The 19,345-nt window shown below is 36.4% G+C and overlaps 1 protein-coding gene across 1 annotated transcript in view; it reads left to right on the forward strand.

Annotated features, from left to right (window-relative positions):
* Positions 1–19,342, forward strand: part of myo15ab (myosin XVAb) — a 48,105-nt gene extending 28,763 nt beyond the window's left edge. Inside the window, 32 exon segments of the mRNA XM_051892330.1 lie at positions 961–1,072; positions 1,704–1,816; positions 1,872–1,928; positions 2,926–3,270; positions 4,259–4,343; positions 4,472–4,637; positions 4,734–4,827; positions 5,305–5,410; positions 6,102–6,217; positions 6,332–6,391; positions 6,658–6,733; positions 7,736–7,851; positions 7,958–8,076; positions 8,306–8,447; positions 8,702–8,813; positions 9,683–9,757; positions 10,817–11,022; positions 11,749–11,867; positions 11,983–12,055; positions 12,719–12,791; positions 12,897–12,970; positions 13,105–13,187; positions 13,286–13,416; positions 13,519–13,613; positions 14,133–14,210; positions 14,303–14,399; positions 14,640–14,800; positions 15,855–15,988; positions 16,414–16,547; positions 16,663–16,796; positions 18,469–18,609; positions 18,688–19,342. Coding sequence (XP_051748290.1) covers positions 961–1,072; positions 1,704–1,816; positions 1,872–1,928; positions 2,926–3,270; positions 4,259–4,343; positions 4,472–4,637; positions 4,734–4,827; positions 5,305–5,410; positions 6,102–6,217; positions 6,332–6,391; positions 6,658–6,733; positions 7,736–7,851; positions 7,958–8,076; positions 8,306–8,447; positions 8,702–8,813; positions 9,683–9,757; positions 10,817–11,022; positions 11,749–11,867; positions 11,983–12,055; positions 12,719–12,791; positions 12,897–12,970; positions 13,105–13,187; positions 13,286–13,416; positions 13,519–13,613; positions 14,133–14,210; positions 14,303–14,399; positions 14,640–14,800; positions 15,855–15,988; positions 16,414–16,547; positions 16,663–16,796; positions 18,469–18,609; positions 18,688–18,789 — 3,729 coding nt within the window. The 3' untranslated portion in view covers positions 18,790–19,342.
* The last annotated feature ends 3 nt before the right edge of the window (positions 19,343–19,345 follow it).

The raw sequence follows: 19,345 nt of genomic DNA on the forward strand, positions 1-19,345 counted from the left end.
GAAAAAAGTAAGCAAATGAGGGTGTAATTTTTTAATGAGGCTTATCCCACATGCAGAGAGAGACAGAGACCAAGAGTCATGCAGCAAACTACACACACACACATCAATGAGATTTCTCTAAATTAAAATCTGTTATAGAAACAAATTAAAACATTAAAAGATCACACTTTAGATTAGGGCCCAATTCTCACTATTAACTGACTATTAACTTCTGCCTCAATAAACTCCTAATTACTGCTTATTAATAGTTAGTAAGGTAGTTGTTAAGTTGTAGGTATTGGGATTAAGGGATTTAGAATATGGTCATGCAGAATAAGGCATTAATATGTGTACATAATGAATTTATATAATGAACAGCCAACATCCTTGTAATATGCATGCTAATAAGCAACTAGTTAATAGTGAAAATTGGACCCTAAACTAAAGTATTACCCAATAAAATATGTGAAAGCATAAGAAATACATTATAATGTAAAAGTAAAAATAAGTTGTTTACCTTCTTTCATGGAACGCAAATGGAGCTTTTAGGGGTTTTTTTATTTAATTTTAGATCATATTAAAGTGTAAAATAATTTTTTTTCACAATTTGAACCCGAAACTAAAATATGAAACTAACAGGAAGAGTCCTAGTCAGCCAATGTGGATGTTTAACCTTCACAGCATGAAAACAATTAAGGAATCTGCAGATACAGCATAAACAAGAGACTTATAACTTAAAATAACCTGTAATGCAATTCTCAATATGGCAGCTGTTGGAAAGCAGCATTGTCTGATCTGTTTACTCCAGAATGCTGTTTATGCACAGTAGCTGGACTAACTGGACTTTTTTTTCACTCAGAAAGATATTATGAAAGTAAAAATGGGTTGTTTAATTTGGAACGCAAAAGTTATTTTTTTTCCCCTTTAGTACTCTGAAGCATGCGGTCTTAGTAACTAACTGGATTGTTCTTTTATATGTAGGACCTTGATGCATCAGTTTTGTCTGGTAGGATGAAGGGTGGAGGAGGTGTAGGTGGAGATGAAGCACAGTCCCCTGCTAGAGTCACTCCCTCAGCCGCTCTTCAGCCTGGAGGTAAACACACATTCACTTAATGCTCTCTGCTGAGAAGTCTGGCTTAAAAAAGCAGGAATTTCTTTGCTGTTCCAGGCTGGTTTATGCTGGTTTCAGTGCTGGACTGCATGTAAAACGTATCCAATTTTATCTGCATACATACAGTACACTCAAGTAAAGTGATATATATACTTATCTCAGCTGTCACAAAATGTAACTCTATCTTTAAAGATGCCCAACTTTTTCTGCATACGCGTAGTATATTCGTATAGGGCAATATATTCTATATAGCGTATCTTATCTGGTTGATTGCTCTGGTTGATTGTCGCAAACTATTATCACCCAGCTCTACTAAAATGCGACTATAAGGCATGATGATTATTAAGATATGATAAACATTCTACTTCGAAACAATCTGTATTGTGAAAAGCTCTATACAAATAAATTTGACTTGACTAATGAATCTGGTCAAGCAGCAGTACAGTTAAGAAACCCGGTAGAGACACCAGCACACCAGAATCCCATCCTGAGGACCAGCTATGCTGATCTTTTAAAAAAGAGTCAATTATGAATGCCCACATACTGAACATAATTTAATGATGTGATGGGCCATGTGTATGTGTGATATTTTTCTGTTATGTGTATTTTGCAGCAGTGAGAGTTCTGCCACCCATACCAGGCACTTCAGTCATGCCCAGTATGCCAGCAGTGCCCCCAGTGCCAGGTATTTCTAATTAAAATGCCATCAGCTTTAAAGGGCTTGATGTGATGAATTCAGTGTTTCAATGTTGTCTTTTAATTCTGCCCCTCAGACCAACAGCAAACTGTCCTGGCCCAACAGCAACAAACCATCATCAACCAGCAAGCCGTCATTATGGTACTACATTCTGTTAATAATTAATAATTCTCATTTACTCATCCTCATGTTGTTTCAAACTATATGACTTTATTTCTTTGAAGTGATGCTTTTGTTTTAAAGAATAAATTCAGGGTGAGTAAATTATGACAGAACTTTAATTTTTTTGTGGGGAAAAAAAATATTTTTAGTTTTAGTTTTTAGTTTAGTTGAGGGTTATTATTGTTAACTAAAACTGAAACCATACAAAAACAAAAGCATTTTTGTTACTTGAAATAAAATAAATTTTAACTGAAATAATGAATAAAGTTTCAACATTTTAGTTTATCATTTTAGTTGAACTTGAAGTACTAAAATAATTAAACCTAAATTAATTAAAACTAATAAATATAAATTTATAAAAAACTATATAGACAGCTTTTTTTAAATCTAATAAAAATGACAAAAACAAACAACAAAATTATCTAAAAAATAGAATCTTAACAAAAGTATTAACAAAAACTATAATAGTATATCAATGATACTAAATTAAAACTGGTTTAGTTTATAATTTTTTATTTTAATTTTATTTTATTGTTTATTTTTTAATATTATTAATTTTACTTTGAATGTTTGATTACAGATTTTGACTTATTTGATGTCAAATAAAATGTTTTTTAATGTAAAATTATATGCTCTAAAAATCATTCTAAATATAAAAGAATAGCCCCATCACACATCCACTTCGCAACTATGAAAATAACAGCACAGGGAAACAGTCTCTTTGGAATCACTTTTTAACATTTTTTTCTAGGTAACGATAAAAACAATGACAGCCAATCAAAATCCTTCCTACCTTAAAGAGCTCAAACATTTAAAGTGGCAGACGACAAAACTGCAGCGTGCACTTAGAATAAATAAAAATATATCGTCCGCTGGTGTGGACGCTAATATAGTTATTGATTGTTATAGTTATCGTTCTTGGTGTGAACTGGTTTTCAAGTCACCCTGTGTCTCTTGACTCTCCCTACATCTTCAGGCTCAGCAGATGACCATGCAGGCGATGGCTATGGTGACCAGTCCAGTGTCCAGTCCACCAATGTCTCCCCTCACCAGCCCCCCAACCAGTCCTCCTCCCACTCCTTACAGCACTCTGCCACCCAGCCCGTACCCCGCCATCCCTCCCAGCCCTTACGCAAACATCCCCCCCAGCCCTTATGCCCCACTTCCCCTGTCCGCGTACACAAGCCCCCCGATGACCCCACACCCAGCCGTCGCCTCCACCTCGATCTACGCCACCCCCAGCACATCAAAAGGGCAACGTGAGCCACTGAAGAAGAACAGCCCCCCAACTCCGCAGCCGCGGAACACCAAGACGACACAGGTGCCCAAGTGTTGATATAATCTAGTTTATACTGTAAACTTGACATTGTGTACTAAAAATATTGTTGGCTCTTTTGTTGGCTCTATATTGTTTGATATAAATACACTGCTATTCAAAAGTTCGAGGTCAGTCAGATTTTTTTTTAAAGAAATGTTATTCCGTGAGAAAGCATTAAATTGATCAAAAGTGACAGCAAAGACATTTGTGATATTAAGATTTCAAATAAATGCTGTTCTTTGGAACTTTTTATTCATCAAAGAATCCTCAAAACTAATAAGCAGCACAGCTGTTTTCAACATTGGTAATAATAAGAATATGTTTCTTGAGCAGCAAATCAGCATATTAGAATGATCATGTGACACTGAAGACTGGAGGAATGATGCTGAAAATTCAGCTTCGCATCACAGGAATAAATTATATTTTTAAGTATATATAAATAGAAAATTATTTTAAATTGTAATAATATTTTACAATATTACAGTTTTTACTGTATTTTTTATCAATTAAGTGCAGCTTTGGTGAGCATTTGAGAGTTCTTTCAAAAACATTTTTAAAAATCCCTACCCCAAACTTTTGGACTGTAGTGTATGAACTTACAATAGCGTGATTTCAGTTTGTGTAATTAATATTATATTTTTATTTTAGTTATAGACTATATTAAATACATTTTAAAAACTGGTACATGAAATTTAATATAATATGGTTGACAGTGCTGCTTTTTTATTTTTGTGTTGTGTTGTGTTGTGCTGTAGATAATAGAGTTATTTGTTGTATTTGTTTTTATTGATTCTCATTTATACTGTAACTTTTTCATATTACTCTGCAACTAAAGTGCTTCTAATTGCACTTTCATTGACTATAGTTCATTTTCAGTCACTTATATTTATCTAGTGTGTGTATCTGTTTAACTGCTGAGTATATTTTAATATAAGAACTGCTTTGTTTTTTGTTGATGATGATTTATTACCTTTGGCTAAATGATTTTCAGGCTGCATCATCTAATGGGTCATTAGGGAAGAAACAAGCCCCCGCTGCACCAATTAAACTTGACAGCAGGCCTGCTAAAAGACATGGTGTGATTTTGAATTTAATCATATATCTGTGTATTCAAGCCTAATTATGTCCAACAATTGAAACAAATGCATTTTCTGTAACTTCTATATATTCCAACCCCTTCCCCATTTTTCTTTCTGCCTCTCAGCTCCTGTTGCGGTCACGGGTCCCATGCGTTCTGCTCCGGCTCCTGGCACAGAGGTGGTGAAATATTCTGTCTCTAACTCCGAGCACATCGTTCCCAGCCACAACATTAAAGACATCATTAAACAATATCAAACTCCGGCCCCAGAACCTGTGCCGCAGATACAGAGGTGTGTTACCTGTGTATTTGCTCCTACATATCATGCAGTCATATTATTTTATTATTATTCCTCTTAACTCAAAGAATGCCATGCGTTTGTTGACAGGCGAGATGGTAAAGGTTTTGTCAAGAAGTTGAACCCACATGATGAGGCAATGCAAATCCTAAAAACACAGATGGACAATCCACCTCCTCCAGAGGTGTGTATGTTTTCCTATATGGTTCTACCTCTCCCACTTCATATTCATGGTTCCACATCTACTAAATGAAACAAGGGTGTAGAGTTACATTCAAGCTATTTTAAGGCATGAAGAAATTATTTTCACAGGAAAATTTAAATATGTCATTTTGATTATCAAAGATGAGTTTTAAGGGATAAAATTATTGACTGCAGGGGGACTTTAATCATTAAAAATATGGTAATTAACACAAAGTTATATTCCACAAGGGGGCGCTTGGTGGCCCCCTCATGTAGAGCTGTGTTTAAATCTCAGGATGTATTGGTCTTTTTTGAAACTAACTAGAAATTTGTTTAAACCTATTAATTGCAAGGACTTAATATCAACATTAAATAAAAAATTGACCTTCTTTATACACATTCCTGGCCGTATTGTGCACAAAATATTGGTCTTCGCAAACACATAATATCTTGCGCTGTGTGATAACTGTTTGTGTAGAGAAAGCCTCCCACTCCAGCTGCTGTGTCCAGAGATGGAGGCCTCAAACCAACTAAAAGCAGCAAGAAGAAAGCACCGGAACCTCCACTGACTTTACCACCACCAGGTAAACGACATACAAACACACATATCGCTTACAACAAATTTCAAGGTATTATCACAGTTTTATCTCTTTTTGAACACAACCTTGATGGTATTACCATGGTATTGTCTGGAGTACCATGTAAATACTATAGTAAATTAATATGGTAAAGTAATGATATAGTACCAATGGTACAAAGTTTCATAGTATAACCATCTTTTTGTAAGGGATATACACTACTGTTTAGAAGTTTGGGGTCAGTAAGATTTCTTTTGTTTTTTAAAGTAATTAATACTTTTATTTATTGATCAAAAGTGACAGTAAAGACATTTATAAAAGATTTCTGTTTCAAATAAATGCTATTCTTTTATATCATGGTTTTCACAAAAGCACACATTTTTTCAACATTGATAATAGTAAGATCTATATATCAGCATATTAAAATGATTTCTAAAGGATGGTGATGCTGAAAATTCAGCCTTGCCATCACAGGAAGAAATCACATTTAAAATATATTATTATATAAGAAACAGTTATTTTAAATTGTACTAATATTTCACAGTATTAAAGTTTATACTGTATTTTTGATCAAATAAATGAGCAAAACAGACTTCTTTCAAAACCATTAATAAGTCTTACCGACCCCAAATGCATACTGTATGTCCTCAACCTTCTCTATTTCTCCATCTGTCATACACACACACACATACACCAGTGTCCAGAGATCTTCCAGTGGAATCAGAGAGCATCCAAACACAGCTGCAGAGGAGCAGCACAGAGGAACACTACACCTACACAAACGTTCCCTGGAAAATCTACCTCAGAAAAGAGGTGTGTGTCTGTATCAATGTATCTGTTGTTTATGAGTGTGCATCCCAAAATTTTGTAGATCATCTTGAGCACAGCACAGTTTCAGCACTAATGCTGCTGTACAAATTGCTGTAGGTCTTCTATCCCAAAGACAGTTGGAACCATCCGCTAGTGCTGGACCTCATATTCAAACAGGTGAGACGAACTCCACACAGCACCTTCATAATATCATTTTAGGATGGTTTGATGAATAGAAAGTTCGAAAGAACAGCATTTATTTGAAATACATTTTGTAACAATGTAAAGGTCACTTTTGATCAATTTTATGCATTCTTGCTGAATAAAAGCATGAAACTTTTTTAAAAAAACTTACTAATTTGGCAAATACATTGCTTTTCTCTCTTCATTCATCATTCCATAGTTTTGTCATTTATTTCTCACCTTTAAATGATGTTTTTCAGATTGTTAATGACACATTTACAGAGGCCTGTGTGCGCATTACTAAAGAGGAGAGACAGAAGATGAAATCCTTGTTTGGTGAGGAAGGAATTATTTACAATTAAATTTATTTTCTATGTGGAATTATTTCCCAGCAGTGCCGTTTCTAGGCATAGGCAAACTAGGCGGTCGCCTAGGGCGCAAACATTCGTTCTACCTTAGGGCGCAAACATTCGTCACCTAGGGCGCAAACATTCGTTCGTCATTCGTTCTACCTGGATTAAGTGTTTTAGTTTTATCATCATGAAAAGGTCAAAGCCATCAGGGGCTCAGTATCGTAAAAATAAAAAAGAGGATGAGAAAAAGAAAGCGAAATATACAGGTATGTTACTAATTGGTTAATTGTTCTGTTCTACTACAAACTAGTTGGTCCATCATCATGAGCGAAACATGACACTGCCTATTAGCACAGGACGGATACGTCACGCAGCAGAGTCCCAGTAAACACAGAACGTTCCCCTAACGTTTCAATTTGGTTCCCGTTTGGTTATTTTTTTTGGGAACCAAATAAGAAAGTTCTGGGAACGTTCTCTATTGGTTCCTGTTTTTTGTAACCTAAAGGGAACGTTCTATTTACGTAAAGAAAACTTTCCTGGCAAACGAACAGTGAACGTTAGAATCTTTGTTCTGGGAACGTTTTGGGAACCAGAAACTAATGTTCCCGGAACGTTCTGGGAACCAAAAATTGTTAGCTGGGATATTATAGCATATAATATCAAATAAATGCATTTCTTTATGCTGTAATAGTGCAATTGAAGTCACAGACAGACAGGCATTGTGATTTGGTTGTGTAGTACATAGTTTTTTTATTGAAAAGTGGGAATTGTGTATTACTGAATAATAATACTTAACATAAATAATAATACTTAATAACTTAACATATTGCGGTGTGTGTGTGTTGGGGGGGGGCAATGGGGATCTCGTCTAGGGTGCCAAAAAGGCTAGAAATGGCCCTGTTTCCCAGGGCATATTCAGTTTAACAGTTTTTGATGACAACACTGGTCTGACTCTGTTAATATGAAATGTGTGTTTGTTTCATAGCTCAATATGGCATCGAGCCGAACACAGATGTTCAGGATGAGAGTGTGAAGAAAGCTGTGATTGCTGCTGCCAGGGAGTCATGGGAGATTTATTTTTCTCGCCTTTTTCCTGCCTCTGTGAGTTCCTTTTCCTGGCAGACTGTTAGTATGAATGCAGTGCTGCTTTTGGCTGATATGTCACCAGTGTGTGTGTGTGTGTGTGTGTGTGTGTGTGTGTTTGTAGGGCAGTGTGGGAACTGGAGTGCAGGTGTTGGCAGTGTCTCATTCTGGGATCAAACTTTTAAAGACAGTGAAAAGCAGCACTGCAGCTCCAGACTACTTCCGAGTGCTCCGTCCGTACAGGTGCGTCATCCATCCAGCCATTTAACCATCTGTCAACCTTAAAGGGGACATCGGATGCAAATTCACTTTTACGTGGTGTTTGGACATAAATGTTTTTGACTGCATGACTTCACAGACACATTCTGGGGACACCAGAGACTTATATTACAATCTTGTAAAAAGGGGGCAAAATAGGTCCCCTTTAAATCTCGTAAAGATTGAGTACCAAAACTCTCGCTCTCTCCCACAGCTACACAGATATCCTGTTTGTGACCATTCCATCTCAGAACATGCTAGAGTTTAATCTGATGAATGAAAAACTGATTCTGTTTTCGGCCAAAGCTCCTCAGATCAAACAGATGATTGATCTCTTCATCTCTCATCTTAAGAAGGTACAGAAGAGGCTTTGATTTCTCTTCTCATCATTTCTTAAAGTTGCAATGAAACTGAAGTTGCGATATTGTCTTTTCTTTCCGATTGTAATGGAAATATGAGTGAAATGGCTTCTCAGACAAGAAGAAATGTAGGACGGGACTTGATTTTTTCTATCAGGAATTGATTGGATGTTTGTGGTTTGCTCATGGTGACTTTAAGGTGCTGTTACACTGCTAAAGATGGCTTCTGTTCTTCTGACTTCCTCCGACAGGATTCTGAGTATGTTGTAGCAGAGAGAAACTTCATCACAGAGGACAGAGCTCTTTTAAACTTCCATAAAGGAGATATAATTCGTCTGCAGGCCATGGATGGATTAGAGGAGGGTGAGAAATGCACTCAAATATGCACATTCAAATCTATAGGTCTTTCCCACAAGCAGAGATGTCATGCAGTTTTAGGCAGGGGGAAATATTTGCCGCCCGGATACAAGATTTTGCTGAACACTACCATTAAAAAGTTTTTTTCTTAAGAAATTCGTATTTGTATTCAGCAAGTATGCATTAAATTGATCAAAAGTGACAGTAAAGGCATTTATAATGAAAAAAGATTTATATTTCAAATGAATACTGTTCTTTTGAACTTTTCATTTATTAAAGAATCCTGAAAAAAAATCGTATCACAGTTTCCACAAAAATATTAAGCAGCACAACTGTTTTTAACAGTGATAATAAAGAAATGTTTCTTGAGCATCAAATCAGCATATTAGAATGATTTCTGAAGGATCATGTGACACTGAAGACTGGAGTAATGCCATCACAGGAATAAATTACATTTTGAAATATATCAAAATAGAAAACAGTTATTTAAAATAGTAATAATATTTCACAATTTTTTTCTGTATTTATGATCAAATAAATCAGCCTTGGTGAGCACAAGAGCACAAAATCGTACAACCCTACATTTTTGAACGATAGATTCCAAACTTTTTTGTATACATTGATTTGTTTAGTTTTGGGTCAGTAAAGATTAGGAAATGAGTCTGCAGGGAAAGATTTTAGAATGGAGCTCAAAATATTTGCATTCCATCACAGGAGGAGCAGCAGTTAACCTTGGGAAAGGCTTGTCCTTGGGGGGGGTAGGGGGACGACGACTCATACAGTGCATGATCATGGCTATCCTTAAACTGCTGTGCATGCATTTTAGAGGAAGAGCTGTGACATTTTCATGTTGTGCATGTGCGCTTGTGTTTCAGGTCAGAGTTACGGCTGTGTGGTGAAGAAAAAGGTCATTTACCTCGAGGAGCTAAAGAGAGGCACACCAGATTTTGGTTCGACATTTAAAATATGATTTTTTTTATATTATTTTGTTTATAGGATGCTTTAAATTGTGTAACTAAACTTGAAATTAGATATGAAGACTTAAGATGCAAAAGCCAAAAACTTCAATGGCAATGAAAAGGACATATTAATTGCCATTAAAGTGAATTAATGAACCTAAACATACGAGCTTGATAAAAAATACTAATTTTAGAAGAAAATTTCAGACGGCACTTAGGGTGCGTTCACACTTGTCATGTTTGGTTCGATTAAAACAAACCCTGGTGCGATTGCTGTGGTAGTGCGGTTCATTTGAACATATGTGAACGCTGCCATCCGAACCCTGGTGCGCACCAAACAAGCGGACCGAGACCTCTCAAAAGATGGGTCTCGGTCCGCTTCCAAACGAACTCTGGTGCGGTTCGAATGATATATTAACGCAACATGGACCAACGGCATGTAATCGAACCAAAAACAGGAAGATGATAACCTAAAAATGACAGAATCCTCGCGCATATCGGTTTTTCGTCATAGTCGCGAGTTTGCCCATGACAGGCATCAGACGCGCGTCTGCACGCAGCAGGTCGTTTGTGTGTGTGACGGATGAATTCCCGCCGTTGTTTTGACTCTTTTACACATTTTATAAGCTCTTCACGGGTTCCCAGCTGGCCAAAATACTATCATATGCAGGCTACACACACACAACAAGCGCATTTATCTCAGCACACAGCATTGTTTTGGATGTTCGGTAAGTTCCGTCTCAGAATTGGCAACACGTCATAAAATCCGACCAATCAGGTTGTGAATGTATCCCTATGCCTTTAGGTTCGGTATCTTTTGGTTCGGTAATAAAACTGCCAATCTGAACGCTAATCGGACCGGGACTAAATGTTTTTCTTCTTCTTTGGGTCCGGAACAAACGAACCGAACTACAAGTGTGAACACACCCTAGAGGCTTTTGCATCCGAAGTCTTCATATATTTTGTCACATGATGAAAATTCCATTTATTTTTTAAGATGTTAAAAATAAAGAAATAATAAGCTGTTATAATCTTATGAATGCTTTTCAGGCTGGAGGTTTGGAGCAGTGCAGGGTCGGAGTGGAGCGTTCCCCATGGAGTGTGTGGTTCCTGTAGCTGCTCCTGATTTCCTGAGTCTCCCGGCAGAGAGAAGAGACGAGCCGAGAGATAGACAGGGCCGAGTGGCAGCATCAGGAGCTATCGCTCTCGCCGTGGCCTCCACTGCGGCTGCTCATGAACTAGACCCCTCACTAGAGGTATATAAACACTATCACTACATGTAGTATTTACAAATGCTGATGCTGATATCACTTTGATAAACACTTTGAGCCTGGTTTCTCCCAAGGTTTTTTTCTCCATTTTAACACCTGTTTGCCACCTGATGTCACCTGTTGGAGTTTGGGTTCCTTGCCGCTATCGCCTTTGGCTTGCTTAGTTGGGGACACTTGACATTTGATATTAAACAATGTTTTGATCTGCCTGCATTGACACCATTGTATGCGAACTGAACTGAGCTGGATGATGACATCACTGTTTACTCCAGTGCTGATATAGATAAATTAACTAAATTAATAACTATTGATTCTTACAACGGAATGAATCAATACTGAATTTACTTAAGATGGACAATGACACCATTTTCTTTAAGAGCTGCTGTGCAGCCAAAATGATATACCAGTTATCACTGTAAAGCTGCTTTGACACAATCTGCATTGTAAAAAGCGCTAAATAAATAAATGTGACTTGATCGCTAATATAATGCCAGTATATTATGTCATATTATTTAATGTTAGCAAATAAGTGCAGTATTACGTTTTATGCAGCATTAAATATTTTCTTTATCTTTGAAAATAAAAAAATATGAATTTCCTATTTACTACAAGGCTGTTAGTAGATATTGGAGTTGGAGTTTCACATAATATGTCTGATGATATATTATTAATATTATGTACTGGTTTTTGTGTCTGTTTTGTGATTGCTAGTCTGATGGATTCGGGGATTTTGGTGACTCTGAAGTTGAGGGGAATGTTATTTTGGACAGCCAGTACAACATGGTGGAGTTTGCCAAGAAATATTTCAGAACATCAAATGGAAACAAGAGGTAAAAGGGATGTTGTATAATACAAAAAATCCTGCTATTTATTCAAAGTCAGTCCATCGCAGTTAAACACGGGACTGAGTCAAGAAAGATGTTGTACTTTTCTTTATGTTACTAGTGATTCATTCAGAGATAAGTCCAAAAGAGGTAAAGGAAACAAAGATCCTGCAGAGATGGTGAAATTCAGCAAGGTACTGTGTCCACTATGAATACATACATAAACATATACGTACATATACATGTGCAAATGCATATACATATACACTACAGTTCGCAAGTTTGGGGTCAGTAGCAAGGACACATTAAATTGATCAAAAGTGACAGTAAAGACATTTATAATGTTACAGAAGATTTCTATCTCAAATAAATGCTGATCATTTGAAATTTTTTCATTAGAATCTTGAAGAAGAATTTATCACGGTTTCCACAAAAATATTAAGCAGCGAAACTGTTTTCAACATTGATAATAATTAGAAATATTTCTTAAGCTCCAAATCACAATATTAGAATGATTTCTGAAGGATCATGTGACACTGAATACTGGAGTAATGATGCTGGAAATTCAGCTTTACTATCACAGGAATAAATTATATATTAAAATAGAAAACAGTTATTTTAAATGATAATAATAATATTTTACAATATTACTGTTTTTACCATATTTTTGATCAAATAAATGCAGGCTTGATAAGCATATGAGACTTCTTTCAAAAACATTTAAAAAATCTTACATTCCCCAAGCTTTTGAACAGTAATACATGTACATGTACGTATAAAAATGTATATATATACTGTATGTACACCAAAAACACACACACACACATATAAAACTGCTGATCTCTCGTTTTCTCCAGAACCCTATCCTAGAGTCCCTCATAGACTTCACTGACCCCAACATGAACCGGGTTGCTTCTGAAATTTTCCTAGGTGAGATGAGAGATAAATTACAGCCACTCAAATTTACTTTTGTTTATAATTTTTTTGGAATGCTTCATACCTCAAGATGTATTTCTGTCATTGTTTGGTGTGTAGCCATAATGAAGTTCATGGGAGATCATCCACTCAGGGGCCAATCAGAGCAATTTGTGGTTTGCACCTTCCTTAAGGTAAAGCACAACCTCTCATCCGTAGGACCAGCTGTACTGTTACCCATAAGGCACATAGACCCCCAGTTGTGTTTGATATACGTATGTTTTAGTTTTAGCTTTAATTTGACTACAATTCATCATTGTTTTTGTAGTTAACGGGTGAATATGGACTGATGAAGGATGAGGCGTACTGTCAAGTCCTCAAACAGATTACAGCCAATACCAGCTCTAAACCGTGAGATACCTCGGTTTTTTTTGGCTTGTTTGATAGGAATCTGTGTGTCAGATGGTTTCTTGGTCTATATGTGAGTGTTTGGTTGTGTTGTGTCACAGTGACAGCTGTCAGAAGGGCTGGCGCTTGCTCTACATTCTGACTGCTTTTTATCGCTGCTCTGAAGTGCTCAAACCATTCTTACTCAAGTTCCTACGAGACGTCTGCAGAAGTCCTGAAGTGCTTTTTCATGGTAATTATACTTCACACATGTACACTTTTAACGTATGTTAGTCTCTAAATAATATTTTTATGAACCTTGATGATCTAACATTATTTAATGTGTGATCTCCAGGAATTGCTAAAGCTTGTGAGCAGAATCTGAGAAAGACCTTTCAGTTCGGTGGCAGGAGTGTTTACCCCAGTAATATGGAGCTCAAAGCCATAATGGTCAATACCAATATTACACATAATTCATACTTTTATTCAAGAAAGATACGTTAAATTGATCAAAAGTGGCAGTAAAGACTTTTAAATTGTTACAAAAAAATATGTATTTCAAATAAATGTTCTTTTGAACTTTCTATTAATCACAGAATCCTGAAAAAAACAGTTTCCACAAACATATTAAGCAAACTGTTTTCGACATTGATAATAATAAGAAATGTTTCTTGAACACCAAATCAGCACATAAGAATGATTTCTGAAGGATCATGTGACACTGAAGACTGGAGTAATGATGCTGAAAATCCAGCTTTGATCACAGTAATAAATTACATTTTAAAATATATTCAAATAGAAATCAGTTATTTTAAATTGTATTAATATTTCACAGTATTACTGTTTTTACTGTATTTTTGATCAAATAAATGCAGTCTTGGTGAGCAGAAGAGATTGCTTGTAAAAACATTAAAAAATTCTTAACATCTGTTCAGTATATGGTATGAATTACAATGAATGTGTTTTCAGGCTGGTCGAAGCTCGAAACGGCAGCTGTTTCTATTTCCAGGCGGGATTGAGAGACATTTGAAGATCAAAACCTGCTCCGTATGTCTCTTTTCTTGTTTGACAGTTCATACCATTATTGCATGTGATTATATTTGTAAGTTAAGATAGATTTTGATGTGTTGCGTGTGCAGGTGGCACTGGATGTCATAGAGGAGTTGTGTTATGAAATGGCGTTACAAAGGCTGGAGGCAATGGATGAGTACACAATTTTCATAGTCACCAACAGAGGTACAGATTGATGTCCTTACACCTCTATAAGACTATGTTCAGAGTGGAATACTAGCGAACTGTTCACTGAATATTGCACGCTATATACTGCATTGTCCATCCCGTGGTTTAGTGGTTAGAACACATGGCACATTCTTTATTATTTCATGACCTCATTTTGCATTTTTAATTCAGCAATTGGTATATAACTATGCATACTTCAGAAAATAGCATATAGCATATATTTTTGATGTCACACAGGTCAGAATGTGCGGCCCCTCAATAAGAGAGAGTACATATTAGACATCGCAACAGAAGCGGAGCAAATTGATACCAACTACAGCTTCTGGTTCAGACGAGTCATCTGGGCCCATCCGCTGAAGTTTGACAACGAGCTCTGTGTCACCATGCACTATAACCAGGTATGACATGTCTGTCTTATCGTATGCCATCAATCACATGTCCTAACCAGCTGCAATGCACTAAAACATCAAACCAGCAATCCTGTCATTTCCATGTTCGTACTGACAGTATTTGGATTTCAGGGAGCACAGAAAAATTACTGATGCTAAAAAACCACCAGGCATTGTATCTGGCCAGGACACAGTGTTAAGAAAATGTACATTAAGGTTTGTTCACGCCATGTCGGATTACCGTTATTATAAGTTTCCAACATATAAAAAGCTTTCACGTCCTCGTAGTGCTCGTAATTACAACTTGTAAACTCAGAAGCTTCGACTTGTACCACCTGTACCACCAGATTCACTTTGATGTTGATTGTGTTGCCAGTGACACGCATAATTTCAAGGACATCTCCTGTTGTTGTCTTGTAATTATGGTATTTACAACATGGCGTGAATGCAGAATGACTTAAACACTACCGTTCAACAGCCTAGGGTCAGTAAGATTAAAAAATTTATTAATAAATTAATACTTTTACTCAGTAAGAATGCATTAAATTGATCAAAAATGACAGTAAAATATTTCTATTTCAAATAAATCCTGAAAAAACAAAAAATATTTCCACTAATAGATTAAGCAGCACAACTGTTTTCAACATTAATAATAAGAAGAAATGTTTCTTGAACACCAAATCATCATATTAGAACGATTTCTGAAGGATCATGTGACACTGAAGACTGGAGTCATGATGCTGAAAATTCAGCTTTGCATCACAAGAATAAATTACATTTGAAAATATATTCATATTATTCATAAACAGTTATTTTAAATTTTAATAATATTTTACAGTATCACTATTTTTACTGTATTTTTATGAAATAAATGCAGCCTTGGCGAGCATAAGAAAAATAAAAAAAATAAAAACATCTTACCAACTTTTGAACGGAAGTGTAAATAATCAATTGCTGGAGCACATTTTATGAATAATGTTCTTGAAATTTTCAGTTATATCCCAATTAAAATGTACCTGCACTTATAATTTCTTCATAATTGTATGTGTTTGTGTTTGCACAGGTTCTGCCAGACTACCTGAAGGGTCTGCTGAATATTGTACCTCAGGGAAAGATCAGTGAACAGCAGTTTAACCAGTTTGCCAAACTTGCTGCTCTTCAACACAGAGCCAAAGACAGCCTCTACACACCTACTATGTATGTTTCAATTTTAAACATCCTTTATTCTTTACCCAAACTTATTTGTATGAACAGTCTTTTACCTATACTTAAGTCTGACTTAATTTTCACCCTATGAATAAAGTCTGGAAATCAGAATCCAAATCTGATATAGAATATTCAACGTTAATATCTGCAGTCAGAAATTTCAGTATCAACTTAAACATTTAAACAAATGTTAGAATTTGGCGTGTGTAAATAATGCATCTCCGCTGGTCGTAGTAGTAATGCAGTAAATCTACACTTTGCTGGAGAAGCGTTAATAAACTCTGTATCTTGAGCAGCACAAACGCAGTCCTGTAGTCCGCCATTGTTGTTTTAGTTGTTAGGTACTCACTCACTCAAAAATCTTTTCACATATATTCAATTTAGGCATAATGACTTGAAATGTTCTCTTTCTGTAGTCATGAGTTGACAGAGTACATCCCAGTTGAGATCTTTGGCAGACAGGGGCCTCAGCAGTGGATGCAACTGGTTGCCCAACATGTACATGCCGTCCAAAGCCTGAACCCTCACCAGGCCAGATCCCAGTTCCTGGGTATTTTATTCTCATCAGCCCGAACACCCTCATTCACTTTTCACCTTTTTTTTTAAATCAGATAATACTATGATAAAAAGCAGTTTGCTGGATTGTGTTTGTGTGTGTATTTCAGGTTTGGTGTGTGCATTTCCCATGTTTGGATCGTCCTTCTTTTACATCCAAAGCAGCAGCAACAGCACCATCTCTGCACCATGCATCCTCGCTGTCAATCAGAACGGACTGCACTTCCTGCACAAAGACACTCATGTGCGTATTACACACACAGAGAGACTTCCAAAGCTAATGTTTTCAGTTTTCCACATTAAAGTGCCCCTATTATGCTTTTGAATATTACCTTCCATGCAGTGTGTAATATAGCTGTTTGTGAAGGTAAAAGGTCTGTAAAGTTTTAAAGATCAAAGTGCATGACAAATAAAGTTATTGTCTCCTAAAAGAAAGAATCGATTCTGAAGTGCCGAAACGAGTAGTCAGCAATGTAACAAATTTGCATAATGCCAGCCTATGGTCTCGCTTTGTCGACATCACATAATAGTTGTGCCCACCTGAAGTGTGTAAATATTTTAACATCTTATCTAACTCCCTAAACTTCTTCCCAGCTAACTGACCTTGACGGCAGAAAGAGTCATTATTCTCAAGTTGCTTCTCACAGCATTTGTAGATTAGCTTTGCAATATCAAAGAAAGATAGAAAAGCATACAAAACAATATATCTGAGTTTTTAACCAAATGTATGACAGGAAAGTGACCCAATACTTAGACATAAAAATAAAAGGTAACATGTATATCTCCGTGCTCATCAATCAAAATCTAACCCTTACATGTATGGCATAACCTCCGTTGGGCAGCGACCTGCTTCAAACCTTCGGTTCGTCCCCTTACATTCTTAGACAGTTAGCACTCTTTTGAAAACTCCCTCTGTCAGAAACGACATACCTTAAAATCAATAAAGGATAAAAAAATCTGTTTTCAATACATGCAATGATTACACACACATATCTATATGTCAACAAACAAATGACATTTTCTCATGATTTAAAGGTTATGTAAAGATTGCGTTCACACTTGTAGTTCGGTTTGTTTGGTCCGGACCAAAAAAGAAAAAATTTAGTCCTGGTCTGATTAGCGTTCAGATTGGCAATTTTATTACCAAACCAAAAGATACCGAACCTAAAGGAATAGGGATATGTTTACAACATGATTGGTCGGATTATGTCGTATTGCCTATTTGAGACTGAACTTACCGAACATCCAAAACAATGCTATGTGCTGAGATAAATGTGCTTGGTGTGTGTGCGTATCCTGCATATGATGGTATTTTGGCCAGCTGGGAACTTGTGAAGAGTTTATAAAATGTGTCAAGGAGTCAAAACAGTGGCAGGAATCCCTCTGTCACACACAAATGATCTGCTGCGTGGAGACACGCGTCTGATGCCTTTGATGGGCAAACTTGTGACTATGACGAGAAAAACCGATAGGCCTATGTGTGAGGATTCTGTCCTTTTTAGGGTCTCATCTTCCTGTTTTTGGTTCGTTTACATGTCTTTGGTCCGTGTTGTGTTCATATATCATTCAAACCGCACCAGAGTTTGAAAAGATGGGTCTTGGTCCGCTTATTTGGTGCGCACTAGGGTTCGGATGGCAGCGTTCACACATGTTCAAATGAACCACACTAACAGAGCAATCACACCAGGGTTCATTTTTATCGAACCAAACATGACAAGTGTGAACACACCCTGAATCTTCGAACAAACCGTTTTCAGACTCTTTGAGAAATTAGGTGATGCTGCAGTGTATATAATAAGAAAATTAAAGTGTTTTTTGACCTTGGATGCATGCAAACCTATTGTAGGAGACCTCCAAAACAAATTTAGGAACCTTTAAAATAGCATAATAGGAGCACTTTACATTTCTATTGGCAGGAGGTGCAGGTGAAGTTCCAGCTGAAACTGGTTCAGTCAGCTCACACACAGCGGCCCAGCGCTGGATCCAGTTACCCTTATGTAGACATCCTGATAGGAGACTTAACCAACCACAGAGTCACACAGTTACAGCTGGAACAGGTAACACACATTCAGCACCACGAGAACCATGTATGACAAGTATGAATGAGTGGTTTATGAGCATATATGTGTTTGTAGGGTCTGGAGCTGTGTCGGGTTATCGCCATGCACATTGAGAATATGCTCTCTGTGCGAGAGAAGAGGCTGACGCTGCCACCCAGTGAAATCACCATGCTGTAACAAAACACATTTCTATGCATTTTGTATGTGTAATTTTCTATTTATTGATTATCTCATCATATCTAAACCAAACCTCTCAATGCAATGTTTGCACTAATCATGTGTATTTGTTCAGATTTGTTCAGATTATGTATAGAAGACACGCAATGAATGAAACGCATTATTTTTGTACTGAATGTGTAATATTTATACAGATGATTATTATTTGCCTTGTTTTTGTGCATCAAAACATGTAATGCAAAATTGTTCCTTAATACCTCAGATAAGTAATCGAGGTATAAATGTTTTTATATTAAAACTTTTAACACATGCACATATCAGTTAGAAGGAAGAGAGATGTTACTCAGGAGAACACAGCATGAATGTAATATTTTTCATTCTCATTTTCTCACAAAGACTGACAATGAAATGGTAGTTTTTGAATTAGTGCAATGAAAATTTTTCAGTCAAACTTTGTATATTTAGCTATTAGTTAACATATGGGACCTGTGGCTTGTTAAATTTGTATTTTTATAGTTTTCTTAATAAATTTATTGATTATAGGCTAAGTTTATAA

Source organism: Ctenopharyngodon idella, chromosome 1 (assembly GCF_019924925.1).
Source record: "Ctenopharyngodon idella isolate HZGC_01 chromosome 1, HZGC01, whole genome shotgun sequence".
Lineage (NCBI taxonomy): Eukaryota > Metazoa > Chordata > Actinopteri > Cypriniformes > Xenocyprididae > Ctenopharyngodon > Ctenopharyngodon idella.